At 38.6% G+C, this 21,464-nt stretch overlaps 1 protein-coding gene across 4 annotated transcripts in view; it reads left to right on the forward strand.

The window, feature by feature from the left end:
• Nucleotides 1-21,464, forward strand: part of SLC7A2 (solute carrier family 7 member 2) — a 62,186-nt gene that overhangs the window by 27,995 nt on the left and 12,727 nt on the right. The window contains exons 1-7 of one of the 4 annotated variants that reach the window (XM_063336415.1): nucleotides 6,552-6,687; nucleotides 11,823-12,213; nucleotides 13,415-13,570; nucleotides 16,854-17,019; nucleotides 17,586-17,722; nucleotides 18,414-18,636; nucleotides 21,129-21,268. In XM_063336415.1, coding sequence (XP_063192485.1) covers nucleotides 11,838-12,213; nucleotides 13,415-13,570; nucleotides 16,854-17,019; nucleotides 17,586-17,722; nucleotides 18,414-18,636; nucleotides 21,129-21,268 — 1,198 coding nt within the window. In that variant the 5' untranslated portion in view covers nucleotides 6,552-6,687; nucleotides 11,823-11,837. Of the gene's footprint in view, nucleotides 1-6,551; nucleotides 6,688-8,586; nucleotides 8,756-11,822; nucleotides 12,214-13,414; nucleotides 13,571-16,853; nucleotides 17,020-17,585; nucleotides 17,723-18,413; nucleotides 18,637-21,128; nucleotides 21,269-21,464 lie in introns of those variants that run through there. The other 3 variants (XM_063336416.1, XM_063336417.1, XM_063336418.1) reach the window with 3 other exon arrangements.

Raw genomic sequence — 21,464 nt, forward strand, 5'->3', positions numbered from 1 at the left:
TATAGGACAAGGAAATAAATTTTCAATTGGTTAATTCAGGTAGTGAAGAAAGTAATAACTAGAACAAGGTAACCTTAAACCAATTATAAAGAAAACACATTCAAAACAACTAAAAAGGTACTATCTTTGTAAATAATGACATAACTCTTAATAATAAATAATTTAGTGCCCCATTATTGGGGTAAAAAGCTTGGTAAGGTTTGGTTTTTTTAAAGTTTTGAGATTTAAGTACTATTTTAACATCTCAGTCACATTTACATAAGCAAGGATAACTACTATGAAATGTGCCTAATTAGCTACCTAAGTTGCCATTAGAAGCAAATATACATGGCCAGTAGTATGTTATCACACATTTGTCTCAAATATGGACTGTTGTCAGAAATAAAATACTTCTTGTTTTTTTAAGTTTGCTTCAGTTTGAGATGTTGTGAGTTCCATCAGCCTTACGGAAAAGCAAAATAAGTTGTTATCCAATAGCTTACACCTTGAAAACTGCACAATGCCTTAACATTTTGTTTTCTGGTAGATCTTTTTCCGTGGTTTTATTGAAAGACCGTTTCATGCCTCTGATGAAGGAGTGCGCTCACAGCTCGACTAGCCTGTGGTGCCTTCCTCATGCTCCTTCCCAAGCTGCAGCGTGGAGCCGCATCTGATGCTCCTTTCCCAGGTCCCTGGGGAGATGCAAGACTGTTTCATTCTTGGCAAGATGTGGCATTGCACTTTATTTTCAATTACAGATCAAGTGTTAGTTTTAACTTTGATTTTCTTGTCTCTTCTTTGTATACATTACAAACCTTTCTGTCAAAATTTACTATTTATATTTATTCTGTATTCAAGGTGTGGATTTAGGCCAAAAAAGTATGTGTGGATTTTTTTTTTTATAGAAAGTATGGCTTTAAATAGTTACGTTCCTTCTCCAAGGCTTCTCCAAAACTCTGATTTTAGGCTTGGGGACAGCACTATGAGTCAGCACTACAAACATTTTCTTTAGACCCTTGGGAACACTTGGAATTCAACAAATGATAGCTCGTAGCTGCTTGGGACATGCTTAATATTAGGTTAAATGACTCATTCCTGGGTCAAAATAACTAGTAGGAATTTGTGCCAATGTAGCTCTTCCTCTTATTACAGATGAAATGCAGGTTAGCAGATTTATTCTTCATGCCTGTATTAGTCTATGAGTATATGATTATTTTTAATACGATGTATTACATTTCTCTTACAGAAGATCAGGATTTGAGGTATTTTTCTCTCTAAGTACAAAGTGAAAGAAATTATTAAAGAAAAGTCGAGCGACTTGGTAAGTGATAATTTCATTTTAATCTGTGCAACATTCTGTAGGAACTAGTTTCAGCAATCTGCTTGAACCATGAGAAGCAATCTAAAATAAATATATTTATATTTTAATAAATAGGAAGCCCTTTAAAAAGTGTTGATTGTAATTTATGCTCTTCAGAAATGAGCCTGTCATAACATTTTAGAGATAGCCTACATTACTGTTGAGCTTTATAAAGATTCTTTCTCTCTCTTACATGTTTATGATCATCTTATGTAGATTAGCACATAGATTGTATTAATTATATTTTTTTGTGGTAACCTGGATTTTTATTCTCAGAACCACATCTCAGAACCACTAAAATTCTAATTACTTTACTTATCTTGACATAGAAAAGATTCTTGCTGGCACCTGATGAATCCTTTTATGAATACCAGTACATCTTCTCAAATCCCATCAGAGTTGCAGGAACTGGACAGACCGTGTTGTGGGTTTTTTTTCTTGTGTGTGTCAAAAGTTATGCTTGTTACAGTTGGCTGCAAAGTCCCGCTTTCCGAGGCAAAAGCAGCACATGCTGTGCAGAGCACCATCGAGGGACTGCAATGGTTGACTAAGGCCCCGGTCCTGCAAGCACATTTGTTCATGTTTAACTTCTGTGTGGTACGGGTAGTTATATGGGCAAGCCCGTGGATATGCTTCAGCAAAGTTAGCGCCTTTCGTTACGTAAAAATCCACAGCTTTTTGGCCCGTAGCTGCGAGACTGTATCTGGGAGACAAGTCAGAGCCAACAGCAGAGCCACTTTTAATCAGTTTGTCATTGGGCCTTCTGCAGTATTTTGTTTCAGTTCGTGCAAGAGTTTCACAAATTAATGGGGATTTTTTTCTTTTAAATTTAAAATTCCCTGAGCATAAATTTCTGCATAACTCTATGAAAATATGTTCATATTCTCTTGACACTATACGAGAAAGCCTTAAAGGAGCCTTCTATAGGAAAATAAAATAAATAAAGCAGATTCCTCTTTCAATTCATTCCTTCTAATGTGGTCAGCTGTTTCATGGCAAGAAGAGAATTTCTGATCAACTTCTTTACAGAAAGAATGTGCTGCGAAAGTCCTTGGGGTTTGCAAGTCAGAGAACTGTTGGATGAGGCACTTTAGATTAATCCAAGTGTGAGATATAGTTGCTAAGGAGCAGAAAAGAAGTCTCTAAAGCCAGAACCTAAGCTATAAAGTTAATGTTGCTGATCGAAACACAGTTGGAAACAAACTGGGAGCCAAGATGGAGTACACTAAGCGGACATACCACAGCTCTTTTCTGGAGAGAAACAAGAATTTCCTCCAAGAGAGAAGCTGGATATGCTATTGCAGGTAGCTTCCTCCAGACAGCACAGCACTCTGTGTCCTCAGTCTTGTGCAAAGTGCCTCAGATCTGGCATCCGACGCTGGTCCACCAGACCCTGTACCTTCATGAACACCTCTCTGATGCTGCCCCGCGGCACACAAATACACCTTTTGGCTGAATCTATGAAAACACCACTCCGCTGGGTGTCAACGTGGTCTTCTTGTAGTTTCGAGTGTGCATGACTGAAAACACACAAAAAATTATGTCTGAATGTCCATTGGACCTCTGAACCAAATGGACATACTGATCTACCCCACAGTGCTCTAGATCTAGGCGGGACAGATGCGAGCTCTTTTAGTTCACCCGCCAGTGTCCTCCCTGCCTCTTGGCCTGGAGCCAGGGATGGTTCTGGGTTTGAATGCCTTCAGCAGCGTAGCTGTGTGCTCCTGGTCCCAGGATTAAGTTTTTGGAAAGTCAAATGAGCGGCAGCAGTGCAGCTCCTATCTGTCTTTGTGATGATGCATAAATTTACCAGTGTTTCCAGGGATGAATTGCTATCACAGTCGGGTGACAGCTCCCAAGCAACCAGAAAGTCCATTTGCAAGTATCTTTCCAGCCCTATGGATGTCAGAAGGGTTTCTACTGTTAATTTGAAGAATGAGGATGAAATTTTGAACCGATTTATACAGCCCTTGAAGGAGTCGAACTTTTAGTGCCTGTAACAAATTTGTACCATAATAAGGTCAAGAATAAAAATGAAGAGAGGCAGAAAACAGAGAGAGATGTGGTTATTACTAAATCGGACTTACTGTAATCTTGCTTCTGGCATTTTCCATAAAAGGAAGATCCACCTCTGAAAAGGCAATCCCAGAGGAGCTGGTGCCTCAGAGTTGGAAATGGTACCAAAGAAAGTTTTGGAGATGCTGTGGTTACATGGATGAATAAATAACTGTGGTCATTTTCCAGTTTTCAGTGAGATGTACTAGAAGTAGATTTTTGCAAACTCTAGAAGCAAAAGCTTCTAGATAAAATGATCCAGCACTGAATTGTTTTATGTTGTAAATTAGATAAAGTAGTTTAAATATTGCCATTGTTTGTATTATGGCACGTGCAATCCAACTTAAACTAGATAAATGACTTGTGTGGATACGTTTCTATTCTGTTTGGGGAGTAAATCCATGTAAGAAGTAGCAATGGCATTCTACTGTGAAATAAGAAGAAAATAGATATTTTTTCTTCTCAATTGTGCATTGAATAAATTGAAAGAGTGCTAGACGTTGCAGTGGGTAGCGAAAAAGATATATTTGTTGTGGGAAAATGTGAACAATCCTTGTGTTGTGGATGTGCATTTTTGGCAGAGGAAGGGTTAGCCCATTCTGTTGTTACTGTCTACTTCTTCCTGTTTCCTAATTCAAAGTCCTTAGTTTGAATCAAATCCTGACCCCAAGGATATAATTTGCCGTTTTGCTCTTGGCTTCAGTCTGACCAGGTTTGTGTATTTATTACCCAGAATTGTTTGTCTTGCTCTGTGAATATGACAACATGTCCTGGATGGCTCTGTTAATTCAGCACAGCGCAAAAGGTTTTGAAACGTGTGTACATACAAATGAAAGCAATGCATGTATATAAAATGTCCATAAAATACTTCATAGGTGTTTTTTAGATTGTAGGGAATTAATGTTTACAAAAATGCAAATTTGAAAATAAACTGCTTTCTTAAGCTTGTTCTACCTTCTCAGAAATAGAGAATTCCAACTCCTCTGTTTAAATTTGGGCCTGTTCTCCTGCTATGACCGCATCCATATGGCCTGCATAGTCTTCAGTTCTGCACTACATTTAGAAACTCGTTGACAGTAGTTGTCAGGGTTTGCTTTTCTTTGTTTGGGTTTTTTTTGGGTGGTTGTTTTTTGTATGGGTTTGTTTGCGTTCTTTTTTTTGCTTCACCTTCCTGAACTGTCTTTATTAATAATTAATAAAGCCCCCTTGGGAATTATTTACATATGGTGATACCCCGGATAGTGGTTCCAGCTGCAGGAGTGACAGCAATTCATAGATCAGCCCAGTACAGTGCATCATCATTAACCTGGCAGGAGTCTACCAGAAAGTGATTGAAGCACAGCACCAGCGCCAGGCTGGCCGCACGCTCAGCTCTTCTGTGGGCATATGCTTCCCTGAAACTGTGGGGAAGGTACGCCTGAAGAAGGCTAGCATTTAGAACTCAAGTAGAAACAGAGTCTCTGTATCCAGCAGATGGTGAAACAATTACAGCTTCTACTTTGCTTTTAAATTGGAAGAGATGTTTTCCATGATTAAGCAATAAATCACTTAATTTATGCATTAGCAACAATTCCTAGTGGATCTACATGGCTGGAAATGATTCAGAACTGGTCTTGAGGATGTTAACTAAAATCCGCACAAGTAATTCTCAAGTCATTCACGGACCTGGCAGAGAGTGATGGTTTGGGAAAAAATGCCTAGATGTTGTCATGGTTGAGAATGATGCTCCTTAAAGGTAATTTCCATATATTTCCACACAAGAAACCCAACCTGTTTAGCAGCTTGCACCTCTAGCATAACTTCTTGTTCCTGTCTTCTGAGCAGGTATAGAGATAAAGTTTGTATTTAACAAGGATGAGGTCAGCATGAGGGGAAGAGTGAGTGTTGTTATCCTTAGACCTTCAATGAACAAGACCTTTTCTCTTTACACCTTTTTGCACTTAAAGGAAAGAATAGCCTTGGGTAATGTAAGACTCGTGGCCCACCCCCATGGAGCTCACTCTTCTTGGAGGTATTTCTCCTTGGAACTGGGAGAGCTGAGGAAAAGTTGTCTTCATCCCTTGCGTGTGGCCACAGGAAGCAAGACTTTTGATGGGGGAAGCCAGAGGAACCTTCTCTCCTCCTCCGGCACTGGCAGAATTTGCACTCAGGGAAAACTAAAAGCTGAGGTCAGTTGCTGGGGGCTGCCACACTGCATGTGTTTTTCTCCATGTTTTCTTAGGAAAGACTTTTTAATGATGAAAAGCATAGGGCTTTTCCCAGCAAGAGTCATATTTTCAGTGTTCTCTGAACAAAAAAAGAGAGATATTGAAACACAAGTGTTTTAAGGGAAACAATACGCCGTGAATAATGTTGACTGGAAATGCTACTACATGTTTGGGGTGGGGTTGTCTGCCATTGGAAATAATAAAAATACAGCTGTATATTATCCATTGGGGTTTGGTTTATTCTAGAAGCTAATTTTTAAGAAACTGAGGGTTATTTATTGGTTGTGTCACAGGAATATTTGGACTGTTCTAATTCCAGTCCTCAGCATTTTTACGTTTCAAGCCATATAAAGGAGAACAAGATACACAGTGCATCTACCCCAGTTCAGCAGAATGGGCTCTAACCAGACTCTGTAAATATGCTCTCTTCTGTGTTTTTTCTAGACACGGCAATACTTTTCAAATTATTTATATTCTAAAATTTACTCAGCAAAAGTGGTTTTTATGCTACAGTATTGGAATTAGTTATCAAAGTGTTGCAAAGTATCCTTCAATATGCTTCAAAGACAGTTTATTTTTTACCAGGGGAGCGAATGTGAAACAAGCTGGCAAGACTGTGTTTTCACAGTGGGACATCCAGTTTGACATCCACATTTTTGCTTTTCCTTCAGGATGTGTAAAAGGAGTCCCTGGGGCCAGGGGCGTGTGTGTGTGTGTGTGGTGGGTACCCTCAAAACAGCGTGCGTTTTATATGCAAGCATGTAGGTGCATTTAAATGTAGAGAGCAGCATTCCAGTTGGCTTTTATGTCGTGAAGAGAGCGGATATGATTTATCTGAACAGCAGCAAGACCTTCTCTCTCTCCCTCCCCGCCTTAGCTGGGCAAATAGCTGTCCGGCTCGCAGCCCTCCAATCACCCGGGCTGCCAAGCCTCCACCCCTCAGCACCAGCAGTTCTCACACCACCTACAGCTGGCTTCAAAAAGATTTTAATAAAATCAGTCATTACTCTTCGGTTTCAGACGGCAGAAGTTCGGGACTGGGTAAGAGGAGCAGAAGTTTGCCCAGCAGAAGTTGCTCTGAATCAGGTTTGTAATGAATTTTCCTGCTGAAAGGAGTAACCTGAAAGCAACGTAGCTTATCATAGGAACCTTTGCCTTTAACATATGTGCTTTTTGAGCAGCAAGAGCTGCGGTATGTGGTATTACATTTAGTTTACACTTACAGCATTATTGTGTCTCTGACAAAGTGCAAATTACAGTGTTAATATATAAAAGATGCAATTTATGGTTTTCTTCCCAGTCTGACTGGGAGGTGTTTCTGCTTTTGGATGATAAAGCTTTCCTTCTCCATTTTATATATGTTAGACTTCTGTTACGGGTGCTGCTTTCCAATTTTAGGGCTTTTAAGTATTATTTAAATACACTACTTTGAATATTCCAAGACATTAGGAGTTTTGTGAAGGTCTTGGGCACAACATCAACTTTTAGGATGCTTGCAGTAAAATCATGTATTGTCTGTGCCTCTGCGTACACACACACACAAATCACAGACTGTACCTAGTTTTGTTTCACCCCTGAATTCTTCTACTTTCATGTATTATTGCACTAGATCTAATCAATGAAATACTGCAGTTTTGAATACGACTAAATGTACTTAAGAGCAAACAAAATTTTTTGCATACAATCTAAAGATGGAAAATATAAAATATAAACTTTTACAGTTTTTTTTTCAGGAAAATGAGGGTGAAGGAAGACTTTAAATTAATCTGTATACAATCAGTATATATTTATATTTTCCCATTTTCAGTACATTACAAACTTATTGGAGTATTTTCTCACTAATTTGTATGCTATGTAAAAAGTTAAACTACTGCACCTAAAATTTATAGTATATAAATATATACTTATAGTATATCATATTAACTCAACAAAATAGTTTATATCAAGTATCTTTAAGTTACTTTTCTTCAGGAATCTTTAAACATACACCTCAATAACAATATTAAAACTTTCCAAGGTTTTATATTGCTTTATAACAGTTGCTTTCCGTATGAGATTCTTATCTTTTTTATTAGAGCTTTTAACGGAAAATTTTGTAGGACAAGTTGAATGGAAACTGCAGCAAAACTTTGGGTGTTCCCACCTGCAGCTTGGGTTTGATGTGTACTAATGTAAACCACATATTACACGTAATTAAATTAAAATGTTATTTTAATGGGTGTGTGTGATGATACATGATACGTTACTTTTTTGTTCCGGTATCCACCTATTGTTTGTGGTTTTGTTTTGGGGTAGGAGGCTGTTAGGTTATTCTTACATGGAAAACACTTTGCAAAAATGGTAGATATTACACGACTGTGAAGCAGCCAAAACAATTTTAAAGATGAATGCAGACTTTGCAGATGGAGACTTTGTCCCTTGCATTGTGTTTGTAGTTACAAGTTTTTTTGACACCAAACTTTTCCTGCTAGAAGAGGGATAACAGTAGACGACTATTAAATGTTCCCATCTGAGTGGAAGAGCTGCTATGAATTATAAGGCTGAATTCATCTTCTTGGGTTAGCATTCAGGTGCGTGGTGGTCAAGCAGGAAATTATCTGGTTAACAACTGGCCAGGAAAGACTGCGATTAAGACGGGTCCATCAGCAGCTACTGTAGAGAAAAAAAGCAAGACAATAAAGATAAAAAGGGATTGGAAAGATATCTGTTCTTGTTCAGGTACTCTGACAAACACAGTGAATGTCCATCAGACATGAGGCAGCTTTTGGGGTTTTTTCCCACTGTTAGATAGATCTGTCCAAGTCCTTTCCTGTCTAGCCAAAGTCCTCCTGTCCTGCCTGTCTCTTTGTTGCATGCGTTTGAAGGGGTAAAACTGTAAACTACAATGTGGACGGCATTGCAATTCTTTCTAGGAATGTGTTCAAGGAAGGAGGAGACTTGAATACGAGCTGAACATTGGTCCTAAAGTCTAAGGCAGTTGAACCGGGGCTTCCCTTTTTCAGAGGACTGTTTGAGACGTATTCCGTGTTATAAAGTAACTCTGTAGCTAAAGAAAAACTTAGTCCAAAAGAGACTTCAGAAGTGCAGTGACCCGGCGCAGGCAGAGCCAGAGAGCTGCCACCTCAGTTGTACACAGCAAAAGGACCGTGCCAAGGTCAGTGACAAATGGACTTCACAGGTGTTTGCGTGTGACAAATGTCTCTGTAAAGTAGACTTCACCGAAGTGGAGCCTACACGTTTGAATGCATGGGAGAAGCAACAGGTTGGGTCTGCTCCTCACCTTAGTTAGAAATAACTGCACACCATTGGTAAGTGCAAGGGCATTTTCCGTTTTGGTTTCTTATCACTAATTTGCTATGCTTAAACTCTGTATAAGCGCAGGACTCAATCTTTATTCTCTTTAGACTGCACGAACAACTCAGCCCACCCTGGCTGACTGCCCTTTCAGGCTACGTGCCCAATGCTATTGTATCCAAGTCTGCTCTAAGAAATGTGGGACAGGTGCCTCAGAGATGCCTCCAGAAGCACTGTGGGCTCTACCAGCAGCAGTGCATTAAGAGAGCTCACTTCCTTCTTGACAGATTGCCTGATATATTACCAAAAACCCCATTTCCCAAGCTGTCATGTGTGCCTGCCCAGGGAGGCTCAGAGAAGAGCCAGCGCTCATCAGCTGCACAGGACCTTCAGCAGGGGCCCGGGCCAGTGCTGGTGGGGCTCATGGCAGCAGAGGCCACAGTGGTCCGCTAGGATGAGGCAGGCTTAGACTGCAGCGGGGAAAGGAGGAAGTAAAAAGGAGCAAATAGGCAAATACTGAGACCTGCTGGTCAAAAAGAAGGAGAAATCATTTTTTTTCCGTGTTCGCTTACCCTACTTCATGATCCTCTCTGTCCTAAAGATCAACAGAAAAGGAAAGCATGAGATTTGCTCAATCATGTTGGCGCAGGAATAAGACCCTTTTTAAGAGCGTGTGGTTGCAGTCAGTGTAAGCTTATCTAGGACAATGCTGCCACCAAAAGGCACACCCAGCTGTTACCTTCTTTGCGTCAGTAGGTTAGTGTTTGAGTACTCGGCCACAGCGTTATGATAAACTGCTTGTGAGTCAGCACGCGTCCGCACAGGTTGTTCTCATGTGGTGGGCAACGCATTAAAGGATATGAGAAAGGTTACACTTGTCAGTGATTTCTGAAGGCACTGTGTCACCACTTACTGATGTCATTTGGTCCTGTGTGGAGGCCAAATATCCTCATAAGCTTATCAGTTCTTCCTGCTGCACCTTCCTATCGAATATGAAGGGATGAGTACCGGCCTCTTGGGATGTCTCGGCCAAATCTGAAAGGGGGCCATCTGTGAGATGGTGCCCTGCACTTGCTACACAGCAACAGAAGTTAAGAGCAGTGTTCATTGTTTCTTATGCATATGTGCATAGTAAGTATAGGAAGCAGCATAACACGTCTGGATTGCAATCGCTGTCGTAAAAGGATGCGTGTTCATCAAGTCTATGTTAGGAGGGATATACCTAAAAAGATATGTTTCTCATGCATATGAGAATTTATTTTTTTTCTCTACAGACACAAAGTTTGTGTCTTATACCTTGTCTCTGGTTGTGCTCCAGTTTTTAAAGGCTAAAGCACTGGAACAGGCTTCCCAGAGAGGTGGTGGAGTCTCCAATTCTGGAGACATTCAAAACCTGCTGGACGTGTAAGAGTCAGCCTAATGAGTACATTAATATAGCACTCTAAGTGATTGCTACAGTTCCAGAAGTGTCATTACGGAAATAAAAAGAGTGGCCTTGGGAATACTTGTCAAAGTGCAGGCCAAGATAGACAAACCTGGCTTGGGGAAGTGGAGTGCCTCAGCCTCAGGCCCAAAGAAAGGCTGCTCTTACTGAAGAGTTCAGGAGCCACAGCAGGGGATTTTGCCTGGACAGCTCGATGTTGATTCCCCTCAGAAGAGGTTATGGATCTCTCCTGTCTGCTGACATGCACATCATCTTAGTTCTGAAGCTGATGTGTGAAATCTCAGTGGGGTCGAGTCTGGATACCAGGGGCAGATACTTCTCTCTGGGAGCCTGGCTGAAAGGACTGCCTAACTGCAGCAGAGCTTTGGAAACCTGCCTGTCTTGCCTCCTTCCACTGTCCTGGGGCAGCCCTCACCTTTCTAATGGGCATTAAGCATCACTGCCCAGAGCTATTCAGTTCCATTCACCATCCTTTATCAACTTCCCTTTCTTTGAAAGGGAATGGAAACCTTTTTTTTAAGAATGCTCTTTGAAGACAGAAATGGCATGCCTGAGTGTACTTGGGGAGCTATTAGAGGAGTAGGGAGAAAATGTATCTGCACAGAGATCTCCTTTTCATACCCAAGGGGATTTCTTTCAAGCAGTCTCTCTTTGTTCTAGGATCAAATACTGCTAAGCCAGCTTTCCCTCTTGATGCAAAGTCATTGCTGTTAGGGGATTGAACTACTGTGAGTAGAAATGCTCTTTGCTAGTCCAGGAAACTGATACAGACTGGGGAGGAATCTACCAGAAGAATATCTTCCGTCTAAATGAAAGAGATTCTCAGGTCCCAGGAGGATTTCATTTAGCAAATCATGATCAGAGTATACAAATTTATGACATGGGTTGCAAAGACAAACATCAGTTTGGGGAGATGGCAGATGGTATCACTTAATTCTTACCAAACTCTTAGTCACCAACAGTACAATTCAAACAAATATTTAAAGACAGAACTTGTACATTAATGATGCCTCTTTGAGATATTATTTTCTATGGCATGCCCATGTCCTGCCTCCCAAGCAAATGCTTTGGACCTGCAGCTATCACCCTTATTTATGTTGGTGCTGGTCCTTATCTTAAAAGTCCTTATGGTACATATGAGATAATAGACATCTGTTCTGGTTCTGGTTTACAAATGGTTAAGAAGTGGCCATTAGCAGATAAAGAGAAACAATTTCTTCTTTTTTACAGCGGTGTAGTAAACCTAATGATAATGGATATCTTTCCCTGGGGAAACAAGTGCTAAATATAAAATTAGGGATACTGAATTCCTAATTTCTTCCTGGGTAAAAAGTATGTGCCAGCTCATTTAATGTCGCAGAAGGGTGTAAATACATTAATTAGTAGGTGTGATTAAAGTTCTTCATGCAAATAAGTTTTTTCTTTGTTTTTCACCAGCGTCTATGCTACCTTTTATGTACTGTAATAATTTCTTTTATTTCAGAGCTCTACATTCACCATGTTGCCCTGCGGACCAGCTTTGTCCTTTGTTCGGTGTCTGGTGCGGAAGAAGAACGTCAGTGGTGAAAGCCTTGAGGACTCCAAGTTGTGCCGATGCTTGTCGACGGTGGACCTTATCGCCCTGGGAGTAGGAAGTACCCTTGGTGCTGGTGTTTATGTCCTTGCTGGAGAAGTAGCCAAATCCGATTCTGGACCCAGCATCGTTGTTTCTTTCCTCATTGCTGCACTGGCATCTGTGATGGCGGGTCTCTGCTATGCCGAGTTTGGTGCTCGCGTCCCCAAGACTGGTTCTGCCTATTTGTATACTTATGTAACTGTCGGTGAACTCTGGGCTTTTATCACTGGTTGGAATCTCATTTTATCCTATGTTATAGGTAAGATTAAGAAACAACACAGGTCTCAAGACAGACATATCATACAGATTTGGGTCTGTCTTTCTATTCTGTCTCTGTACTTAGCTACTATTGCTTTTTACTCCTGCTGGGATCAAATAACCAAGGTAATTGGATTAGGTTATTTCCTCTTGTGCATCACCATTGCAAACAGTTTTTTTCCAAGAAGCTTTTGTAAACAGTGTGTCTTCAGCAACATGAAGTGCATACCTTGTATGAAAATAGTGTCAGACAATTCCGTGGTGCACAAGAATAAACAGAACTTTTTTGCTGCCTTTGGTCAGCAAGAATAATTTCAGTAACATCAATAAGCATATGTATTTCTGAATATACACCGCAAGGACATTTACAGGGACCTCATCACTATCGTTTCTCATTTTGTGAGATACTAACTAACTTGTTACTATAACCTCATGCTAATTAAATGGTGTCCTATCATGTAATCCCATAAAATACAAAGTTGATCAGATCTGAATAAAATCAATGCTTTTATGGAAGATGTTGAAATAGCAATTTCATTGCTTTAGCAGAGACAACGTTTTTTGATTCAAAACATTTTCTTCCAGATGTACGTGTTCCAAGCATCCATTATATTGTGTATAAGCGCACCTAGCTCTATATGTATACCTCACTACAGGACTGTTGCCCAAATCACTACAAAATCAATATGCCTGAATATTGTATTGAAGTGTATTTCATGATGGTAAAAATAAGGGAGAGTATTAGTCTTAAGTACTGCCTCCAGCCATATACATCTTCCTAGTGATTTTTTTTGCTTTACTTCCAGGTGAACAAACTTTCTTTCATGTTCTTTCTTAAAACTGCTTTCTTACATTGCTTTGTATTGTTTAACATACACCATATTGTAACTTTAGAAATAAGTGTATTCCAGAATGACAACAAATATAAATGATACAGAAATAATTTCTGCAATATTTTGGGAATAAATGAGGTACAAATTTGTGTATTTTAGTTGTAGAATAATATGTTATCATTTAACTATGTAGAAAAATTCTAAAATGTTAAAATCCCTTGGCAGAAAAAATAATACATCACTGTTTTAACACAAGCTCTGCTTTTTAAAATGCAAGTAGCAACATGCTTAGTTTTATTTCCTTTTCAGTACAAGTAACTGTATTCTTGTATGTACGCCAAGCTCTAAACATACGTGTCTTTTATGAAGGTACATCAAGCGTAGCAAGAGCCTGGAGTGGCACCTTTGACGAACTTCTTGGAAAACAGATTGGTCATTTCTTCAGAACCTACTTCAAAATGAATTACTCTGGGCTAGCAGAGTATCCTGACTTCTTTGCTGTATTCCTTATACTGCTTTTATCAGGTAAGACACATATGTGGCTTCATTTATGGTGGTTGTTATGTCAGAGTGTTTCTCACAGACAAAAATGCTAAACTGTAGTTTGTGTTTTATCAGAAATACGTTTATAATGTCCGAGATATTTATATGTGCATGTGTATTGACACAATGACTTTGTGAATTAAATTTATACAATGTGATTTTCATGTGTACCACCTTCTGTTTTTTGACGATGAGAGATGAAATAATCAATTGTCAGTACTTTGTCATAAAACGCATGATACAGATTGATGATAACATGAAAATTAACAGTTTTGTGTGGTTTTTATGGCTTTACTGCTGGTGAATGCTTTCAGAGGGGCCTTGAGGTTAAACTTAATGTGATGTGCTCTCCTTAAATCACATATTGTGGGTATTGGTAAGGGTTTTTTTCTCTCTAAATTGTTAACTTATTCAGTATAAAATAACTTTACCCTTTCTAAGTCTTCAGAAGAATTGTCTAGCTAGAACTTGTTTGAGCTAAAGGGCACTCCAAGCTACTGGCATGGCCCAACAGACCAGTTTGAAACCTGAGTAAAGCCTTTCATGGCTGCTCCACTCAGTTCTGTTTCTTTTACATCTTTATTCATGTATCGTGTTTCTAAATTACAAAAATTGACACCAGCTTTTTGAGGGATTGGGAAGCCCCAAAATACTGCAACTTATTTGTATGTTTGCATTTAACAATTACTTTCTCCAAGGAAACATTCTTACTGCCACCAGGAGAGAAGGAAGCAGTATGTGTATTTTAAAGTGTATAGTTTGTTTTCAGCCAGTACTACAAGTATTTCAGTATTCAGTAGAGGTCTTACTCATATCTCAAATATTTATTGTGTTCGGTCTCTCTTTAGCATACAACATCAGGAGCTTTTCTTCTCTGGAAGGTCAAACTGATAAGCTATATGGGTATGACCTTCTGTTCTCTTGTTCTGTTATGAGGGGCTTTTTTGGACTCGCTACTTGGGGAAGTATTTCCATTCAACCCCTAAGACCAGAATGAGCGGCCAGTGCATCCTAAGCTTTTATTAGGTCTCTGTACATAAAAACATGAGCTCCTACAGTAGCAAGCCTTGATTTATGGCTGTGGTTGTATCTTCATATTTTCCTTCTGCTCTTTTGGTTTTGTTTGTTTTACTGGAAGAAATGAGTGAACAGAAAATACATAAGATGCTGAAATCCTCATTTGAAAAATGTTTGAGAACTACATTATTTGAAAGATTTAGGATGTTCCTGCACTGTGACTCGCATTGCAGTGTAGGTATTCCCAAGCTTTCTCAGCACCCATACTTCCAGAAATTTTACCCAAAATTTTTGAGGTGGTTGTCACTAATGTAAGCCACAAGAAAGTAGCAAAAGTAGAGTGGAATCTTGAGGAAGTTAATTGTTCAGTTGTAGAATATTACTCAAATGCATTAATTTTGTAGAAGTTTTTAAAATAAATGCCTTGAGATTCAGAAGAATTTCATGCTTGCAAGCAGAACATGCTTTGTGAATTATCAGCACTACCATTTGGTGCTGAGGTCCCTGTGTCTGCACTTAGGAAGATCTGGGAGTTTACTAGACCAGCTTTAGTCCAGCGTCCTGCCAGGCGTGTGGTTCGAAGTTGCCTGTAGGACCAGTGCAAACCTTTATGTCTTGAGGAGCGATGGGACTGAATTCGGTATAGCCGGAATGGACCTCTCATTTTCACCCTCTCCAAAGGAAGGACTCAAAACCCAACCTTTTGAAAAGCAGAGCACTCCACAAACCAAGCTATAAAATGATCGTGTAGATGCTGCCATTTTATATCTGTTTTCTCCATTGCCATTGCTGCTTCCTAATATCAGTAGTACAGATTCTTGATAGAAGAGGAAAAGTTTCTCCTGTGGTTCTCCACTGCTCCCGAGTTTTCATTTCTGTCCTGTCTTTTCATCCTCACCATCATTCCTTCTTCACTTCTCTTGTGCTTGTGCTGCGAGTTACCTCTCCAGGTCTCTGTGGAAAGCAGCTGAACCACCAGTGAATTAACTGGGCAGAATTCACGGCTGCTGAGAGGAGGGGCGGTGGGGATGGCTCAGGGCTGTGTAGGCTGAGCGTGACACAGTAATTGGATTCTGAGCGGCACAAAGCTGAATCATAGGAGTAGCAGATGATGTTTTACGGAAAATGTTATGTGCTAAGCACAAGGGAAAGTCCACAGAAATCTGTTTTGGTTTTTTTTTTCTTCCCTACTGAGAGGACTTAGAAAAAATGTACATATACTATATTTCATACTGCATCAGGCTGATTGAGACACTGCTTTCTTCAGAGAAACTAAGCTAAAGAAAGCGTACAGCTATTTCCAATAAAAATGCCATTGTTGAAGAAAACTTGAGCAGCTCATATGATAACTTGTGCGCTATGATAAGATACTAAACGGCTCATTAGCAGAGTTGGACATTTTTTGGACATTATGTTGAGAGGCTTAAAATTTTCAGACTTAATCTCTAAATAATGAGGCAAAGTATGTATGTGATATTAGTGGAAACGCTTAGAGTGCAAAGAACCTGTGGAGGCTTTCCCATTGTATTTAATTTTTCCTAATCTGGTCACTGCCTGCTCTTCCATTAAACTGTTAGTATACTTACGGCTGTTACAAATCTAATGACACAGTAGGATCCTGATGGAATAACTTTCACATTGTTTAAATGCACTACTCTGCAACCTAAGGCATGTGTATTTTGTATCAGACTTTTTTTCTAGAATCTCTACAAATCAGTGTTTATGAAGAGGTGTGCATTTCTGTTAAAGGTTTTATTAATGAGCTAGGAAACGGGACTCTCACTCTATGGCTGATATGCCCCGAAAAACTTAGAGTGAACAGATCACATTATAAATCTAATAATTTTTATTATCTTATTAATCTAATGAGTAATTGTTCTGTACAGAATGGATTCTACTAATCTGTTTTCACTAAGCATAGAATTCTTATACCTATTTTTGCTCCACTGCATAAAATAGAGGCATGAATTGGAATCTCAGAAAAGCAGTAAGTAACAATTGCTTAAAATAATTTTAAATACTTAGAGAATATAATTAAAGAAGCATCCTGTTTTATGGTTTCCAAAACCTTTGTCTATTGCCATGCTGTCAAAGAGTCTTGTAAATTGGTGCTACAGCTTTTTGAAAGTATAAAATCTAGTGCTTTTTTTTCGTATTATTCACAGTACTTTCATGTGTATCTTCTTTAAAATGCCATTTTATTAGTTTAAGGGACTATTCACGTCTATAAAATATTTTTATTTTATAGGTCTTTTATCCTTTGGAGTAAAAGAATCTGCATGGGTGAATAAAATTTTCACTGCTATTAACATCTTGGTCCTACTCTTCGTTATGATTTCTGGTTTTGTGAAAGGAGATGTTGACAACTGGAAAATAAGTGAAGAATATCTCGTAAACCTCACTGCAGTAACAGAGTAATTATTTTTTAAAAAAATCAATTTACTTGCTCATATTCCAAGCAATTTTCTGTTATACTTGCTTTTGTGGTATTGCAGGTAATGTATCAACTAATAGCTCTGTTGCTGGGAATGATAAACTGTTTATTCTGTTAAAGATAGTTTTTTATTTTCTTGTTTGTAGTTTCCTTTAAAAAATCATCTTATTTCAATACTCTTGTCCGTATCCATTTGAGAGGTTACTGGCTTCTCATCCTTAAGCCAAGTATTTACTGCAGTATGTGAATATGACGGCAAGAGTTACCTGTACCGTTAGTGTTTTAATATGTCTTGCTGCAAACTGCAAAGTAAGATGATAGTTACTTGATTTGGGCATTCTTCCATTTACTGTTATTTTTGTCTTTTTTTACAAGCACTGACATGAACATGTCTTCTCATGCAGTTTTGCAAACCAGAACTCTGTCTTGACAAGAGTGTTTTAACATGTTTTTCCAGAGGGAGGGTGGAGGAGGATGCACGTGTTTGTCCTACCAATAATAATAAAAAAATAAGTTCTTTTTGTGCTGTGTTTTTGTTCTTCATAGGAATTGCTCATCCTATGAGAATGTGACAAGTATGTATGGGAGCGGTGGCTTTATGCCATATGGTTTCACAGGAACATTGGCTGGTGCTGCAACCTGTTTTTACGCTTTTGTAGGATTTGATTGCATTGCAACAACTGGTATAGTATTTATATGTCTGTGTATAGCTGTATAAGTATACATGTATCATATGCTATTTTTGTAAAAAAAACCCACACAAACAACATAACAGTCTGTCTACTGTTTGTCCTTTGCTTTCTCCTAAACCTCCTTCAGTCCATGTAGAATGAGTCTGAGTTCATTCCTGAATGTGGCTGTTGTTCTGGGAGGAAGGAGGAGATTTTACTTATTTTATTTCTGTTCTAAAGAAATTAATTGTTGCTTTCTAAGGCTGGGAAGTGCTTAGTAGACAATTTTTTCTGCCCAAATCATGTTAATCACCTGCTCACTTTCACAGTTCTTTGAGATGAGGTATCTTTCTTAAAGGCTGGCTTATATATGGCTAATAGGGAACCATAGAATCATATGAGTACATTGAACTTTTAAATCATAGGTAAATAAAGAGAAATGATGGTCTTCAAGTACTCTAAATATAGAATGTATTTTACGTCCTTTGGTTTACCTCTATTCTTTAATGCTATTTCTGACAACAAAATATTGAGTTTTGTTTTGTGTCACTAAGCTTTTTATTATACAGACTTTTAAAACTTCTATTACAAATACAATTCCCATGGCTTAGAATAACAACCGATTTGTATTTGATGCTACTTTTTAAAGCTGAAGGTGGAAATGAAGAATTTTTGGTGGGGCGTTTTTCCTTCCTTTTTTCAGGAGAAGAGGTCAAGAATCCTCAGAAAGCCATACCCATAGGAATTGTGGTGTCCCTGCTGGTCTGCTTCACGGCCTATTTTGGGGTTTCAGCTGCACTGACGCTCATGATGCCGTACTATCTACTAGATGAGAAAAGTCCTCTGCCAGTAGCATTTGAATACGTCGGATGGGGTCCTGCGAAATATGTTGTAGCAGTAGGATCGCTCTGTGCTTTATCCACAAGGTAAAGACATTGAAATACTAATTTTATTGGCAAAAGCTGATGGATAATATATAACATTTAAATATATGTTCATGCATTCATTTTGAAGGCTCAGTTCATGCAAAGGATTAGCAATAAGTCTTATAAGCATGGTTTAGACTTACGCAGGTCTTGATCACAGCAGGTACATTAATTCCTTTTTTAAACTTTACTGTTATTGAACTCTACCTCTTTGGCTCATTACCCAACAGTTTTTTATTAAAATATATATTTTCAGACATATGACCTGCAAGTAATCTTTGTTAACTAATAATATCAATCTCACCCATTTTGTCCTTTCTTGCTGTCCATTCCCAATGACTCAGCAGCTTTATGGGCTCTGTGTATTTGCAGGCAAAATTGAAGAGATGATTAACTAGCTCCACTCCTCATCTTCGTTGCCTGTCTCTGTTTTCCTCCAGTAGCCAGTCTGTCTTCTGACATCATCCCTTCCTGTGGTTTCTGTGTGGGTATTTGAGATGTAGAAAATATGATAATTTATTCCCCTTTGTGAAACTGTGGATGTAACCTTACCTTAAAGTGTTATTTTGATTCAAAAGATCAAGGAGGGCATGAGAGATATTAGTGTCTCATGTAGTATAAATACTTCCATAGAATAGAACATTGCTTGATATTGAATTTAGGAATAGAAAAATGCTGATGCCAGTCTTCTACCTGAGCATATGTAGGTAAGGAGTCATTCATGGGAGCCTCAGTGGTGAGAACACTGGCTGCTTTTCCACCAGGGAAAATGACGTGCCTGACTCTAAGCACTAATTAAGCGCCAATGCCAACAGTACTCTGAGATAACCCTGTAAGCATTAGCTTGAAGAAGATGAGCATGCTAACTGCGGACAGTGGTTTAAAGGAAAGGAGTATTTTGATGTAGGAGGGGACAGAAAAAGGATATAGTTCCAGAATGACATGAAAAGAATTGTAAGGCTGACTGAACAATGTCATAGTTACACGGTTAATTCTGGGGTTATAGTTATTTTCTATCTAGTTGTCCTGGTCCCCTCACTTTGGAGGGTTTTACTGAATTTTTCCTCTATATTTGTAAATAGTAAAAGTGATATATAAGCAGAAACTAGATTAAAGAAATTAATACTGGACAACAAAATGAACGGAGATGGCAAAATGCTTTTTCAGAAATTTGAACTGCTGTTCCCCTTTACCAGTGTATTCTGAAGAATAATATTTACTCATATGGAGAGTCTGTTGACTGATGTCAGTTTAGAACAAAACAAAAGAAATTGTATTTCATATTCCTCAGTTTAAAGGTATAATTAAGACAAAAAGTTGGGCTCATTGCTTTTGGTCCATATAGTTGCCTCTTATTACGTTACGTTGTGAACTTGTTTCCTCAGGGTAAAGATGTTTGTTAATATTTCTGTTATTTAAGTGAATGTACTTAAAGAGGGGTAGCATAAATAAATTTTACAAAGCCACAACAGCAAAAAAATGGGCAGTAGATTTTAACAGTATCCTTATTTGAAAAATCAGTTGTCACCCTGGTTTAGGAAACATTCTTTTTTGGAAGGGACATTCATACATCAAAATCAGTTCATGTGCAATGAAACTTATCTCGTGTGTCTAACCTCAGCACTTGTGGTTCACGAGCATTACTGGAGGTACTTAGCATCTGTGGTATGTAAAAGCTGTGCCTTCTGTAAGTGATATAGTCGATTCCCTAAATTAAGAAAGGCAACCATTCACCTGGTTAAAAATTAGTGTGCTTGCTGCAGAGATTATACTGGCTATGACTTTGCCTTTTGTCCTTTCAATGTTTTTGGTTTTGTTAATTACAATTATTCTGCTTTGAGGGAAAGAAACCACCTAATTTGAGAAATATGTTGAAAAAGAGCTTCAAGTTATCAATGGTTTAAAAGCTTTCTATGTTCTGCTAATAACAAATCTAAATTAATTAGCTTTACTTCTTCAAAAAAAAAGAAACAATGAGGCTTGGATAGAGTTGCTTTAATCAAAAGAAATAATGTGCCCAGATATAACTGTATAGTGCTTACTTTGAATTCCTGTTAATCAGCAGCCTCACGTGGAAATATGGAGTGTAAAAGATGCTGCTAATGCTTATTGATTTGCTGCTGCTGACTGACAGACTTTCTCCAGGAATACTAAAGCTTAATTGCATAGTTAGTGGGACCTGGAACATGTTCCTGATCCACTAATACCCAAGAACTACAGTGATGCAAGAGTTATTTTGCTAATCTGAATTTCCCCTGATGAAGCAATTCCATTATCTGAATTAAAAAAAAAAAAAGCTATTGACTTTACAGTAAAATAAATTTCTATTTTTGTCTGATCTGTAGTATCTTGGGCTATGGGGCTTTCTGGTTTTTTCTTACAATCATAAATTTTGTTTCTATACATGCCATTAATTAACATTGTTTATCTTGTCCATGATACAACCCTGCATGAAATGTTTGCCATGTTGCATGTGTTTGCTTTTTACTCAGTCTTCTTGGATCCATTTTCCCAATGCCTCGTGTAATCTATGCTATGGCGAAGGATGGGTTGCTTTTCAAATGTCTAGCTCAAATCAATTCCAAAACGAAGACCCCACTAGTTGCTACTCTCTCGTCTGGTGCAGTAGCAGGTGAGACTAAGAGTTGATCCTTGTAAAGAAAGGTGCACTGCTAAACACGTTGCAGATATGGAAATAAACCACTGTTGTGCAGCTTTGATTTGCTTTGGGCTGAAATGATCAAGTCAGATTGTTGCCAGGTAAAGTAGGCTACCAGTAAAACTTTTCTCTGCCACAGATTTTGTATTTGTTGGTTAAACTCGAGTGC

Source organism: Chroicocephalus ridibundus, chromosome 5 (genome assembly GCF_963924245.1).
Source record: "Chroicocephalus ridibundus chromosome 5, bChrRid1.1, whole genome shotgun sequence".
Taxonomy (NCBI): Eukaryota; Metazoa; Chordata; class Aves; order Charadriiformes; family Laridae; genus Chroicocephalus; species Chroicocephalus ridibundus.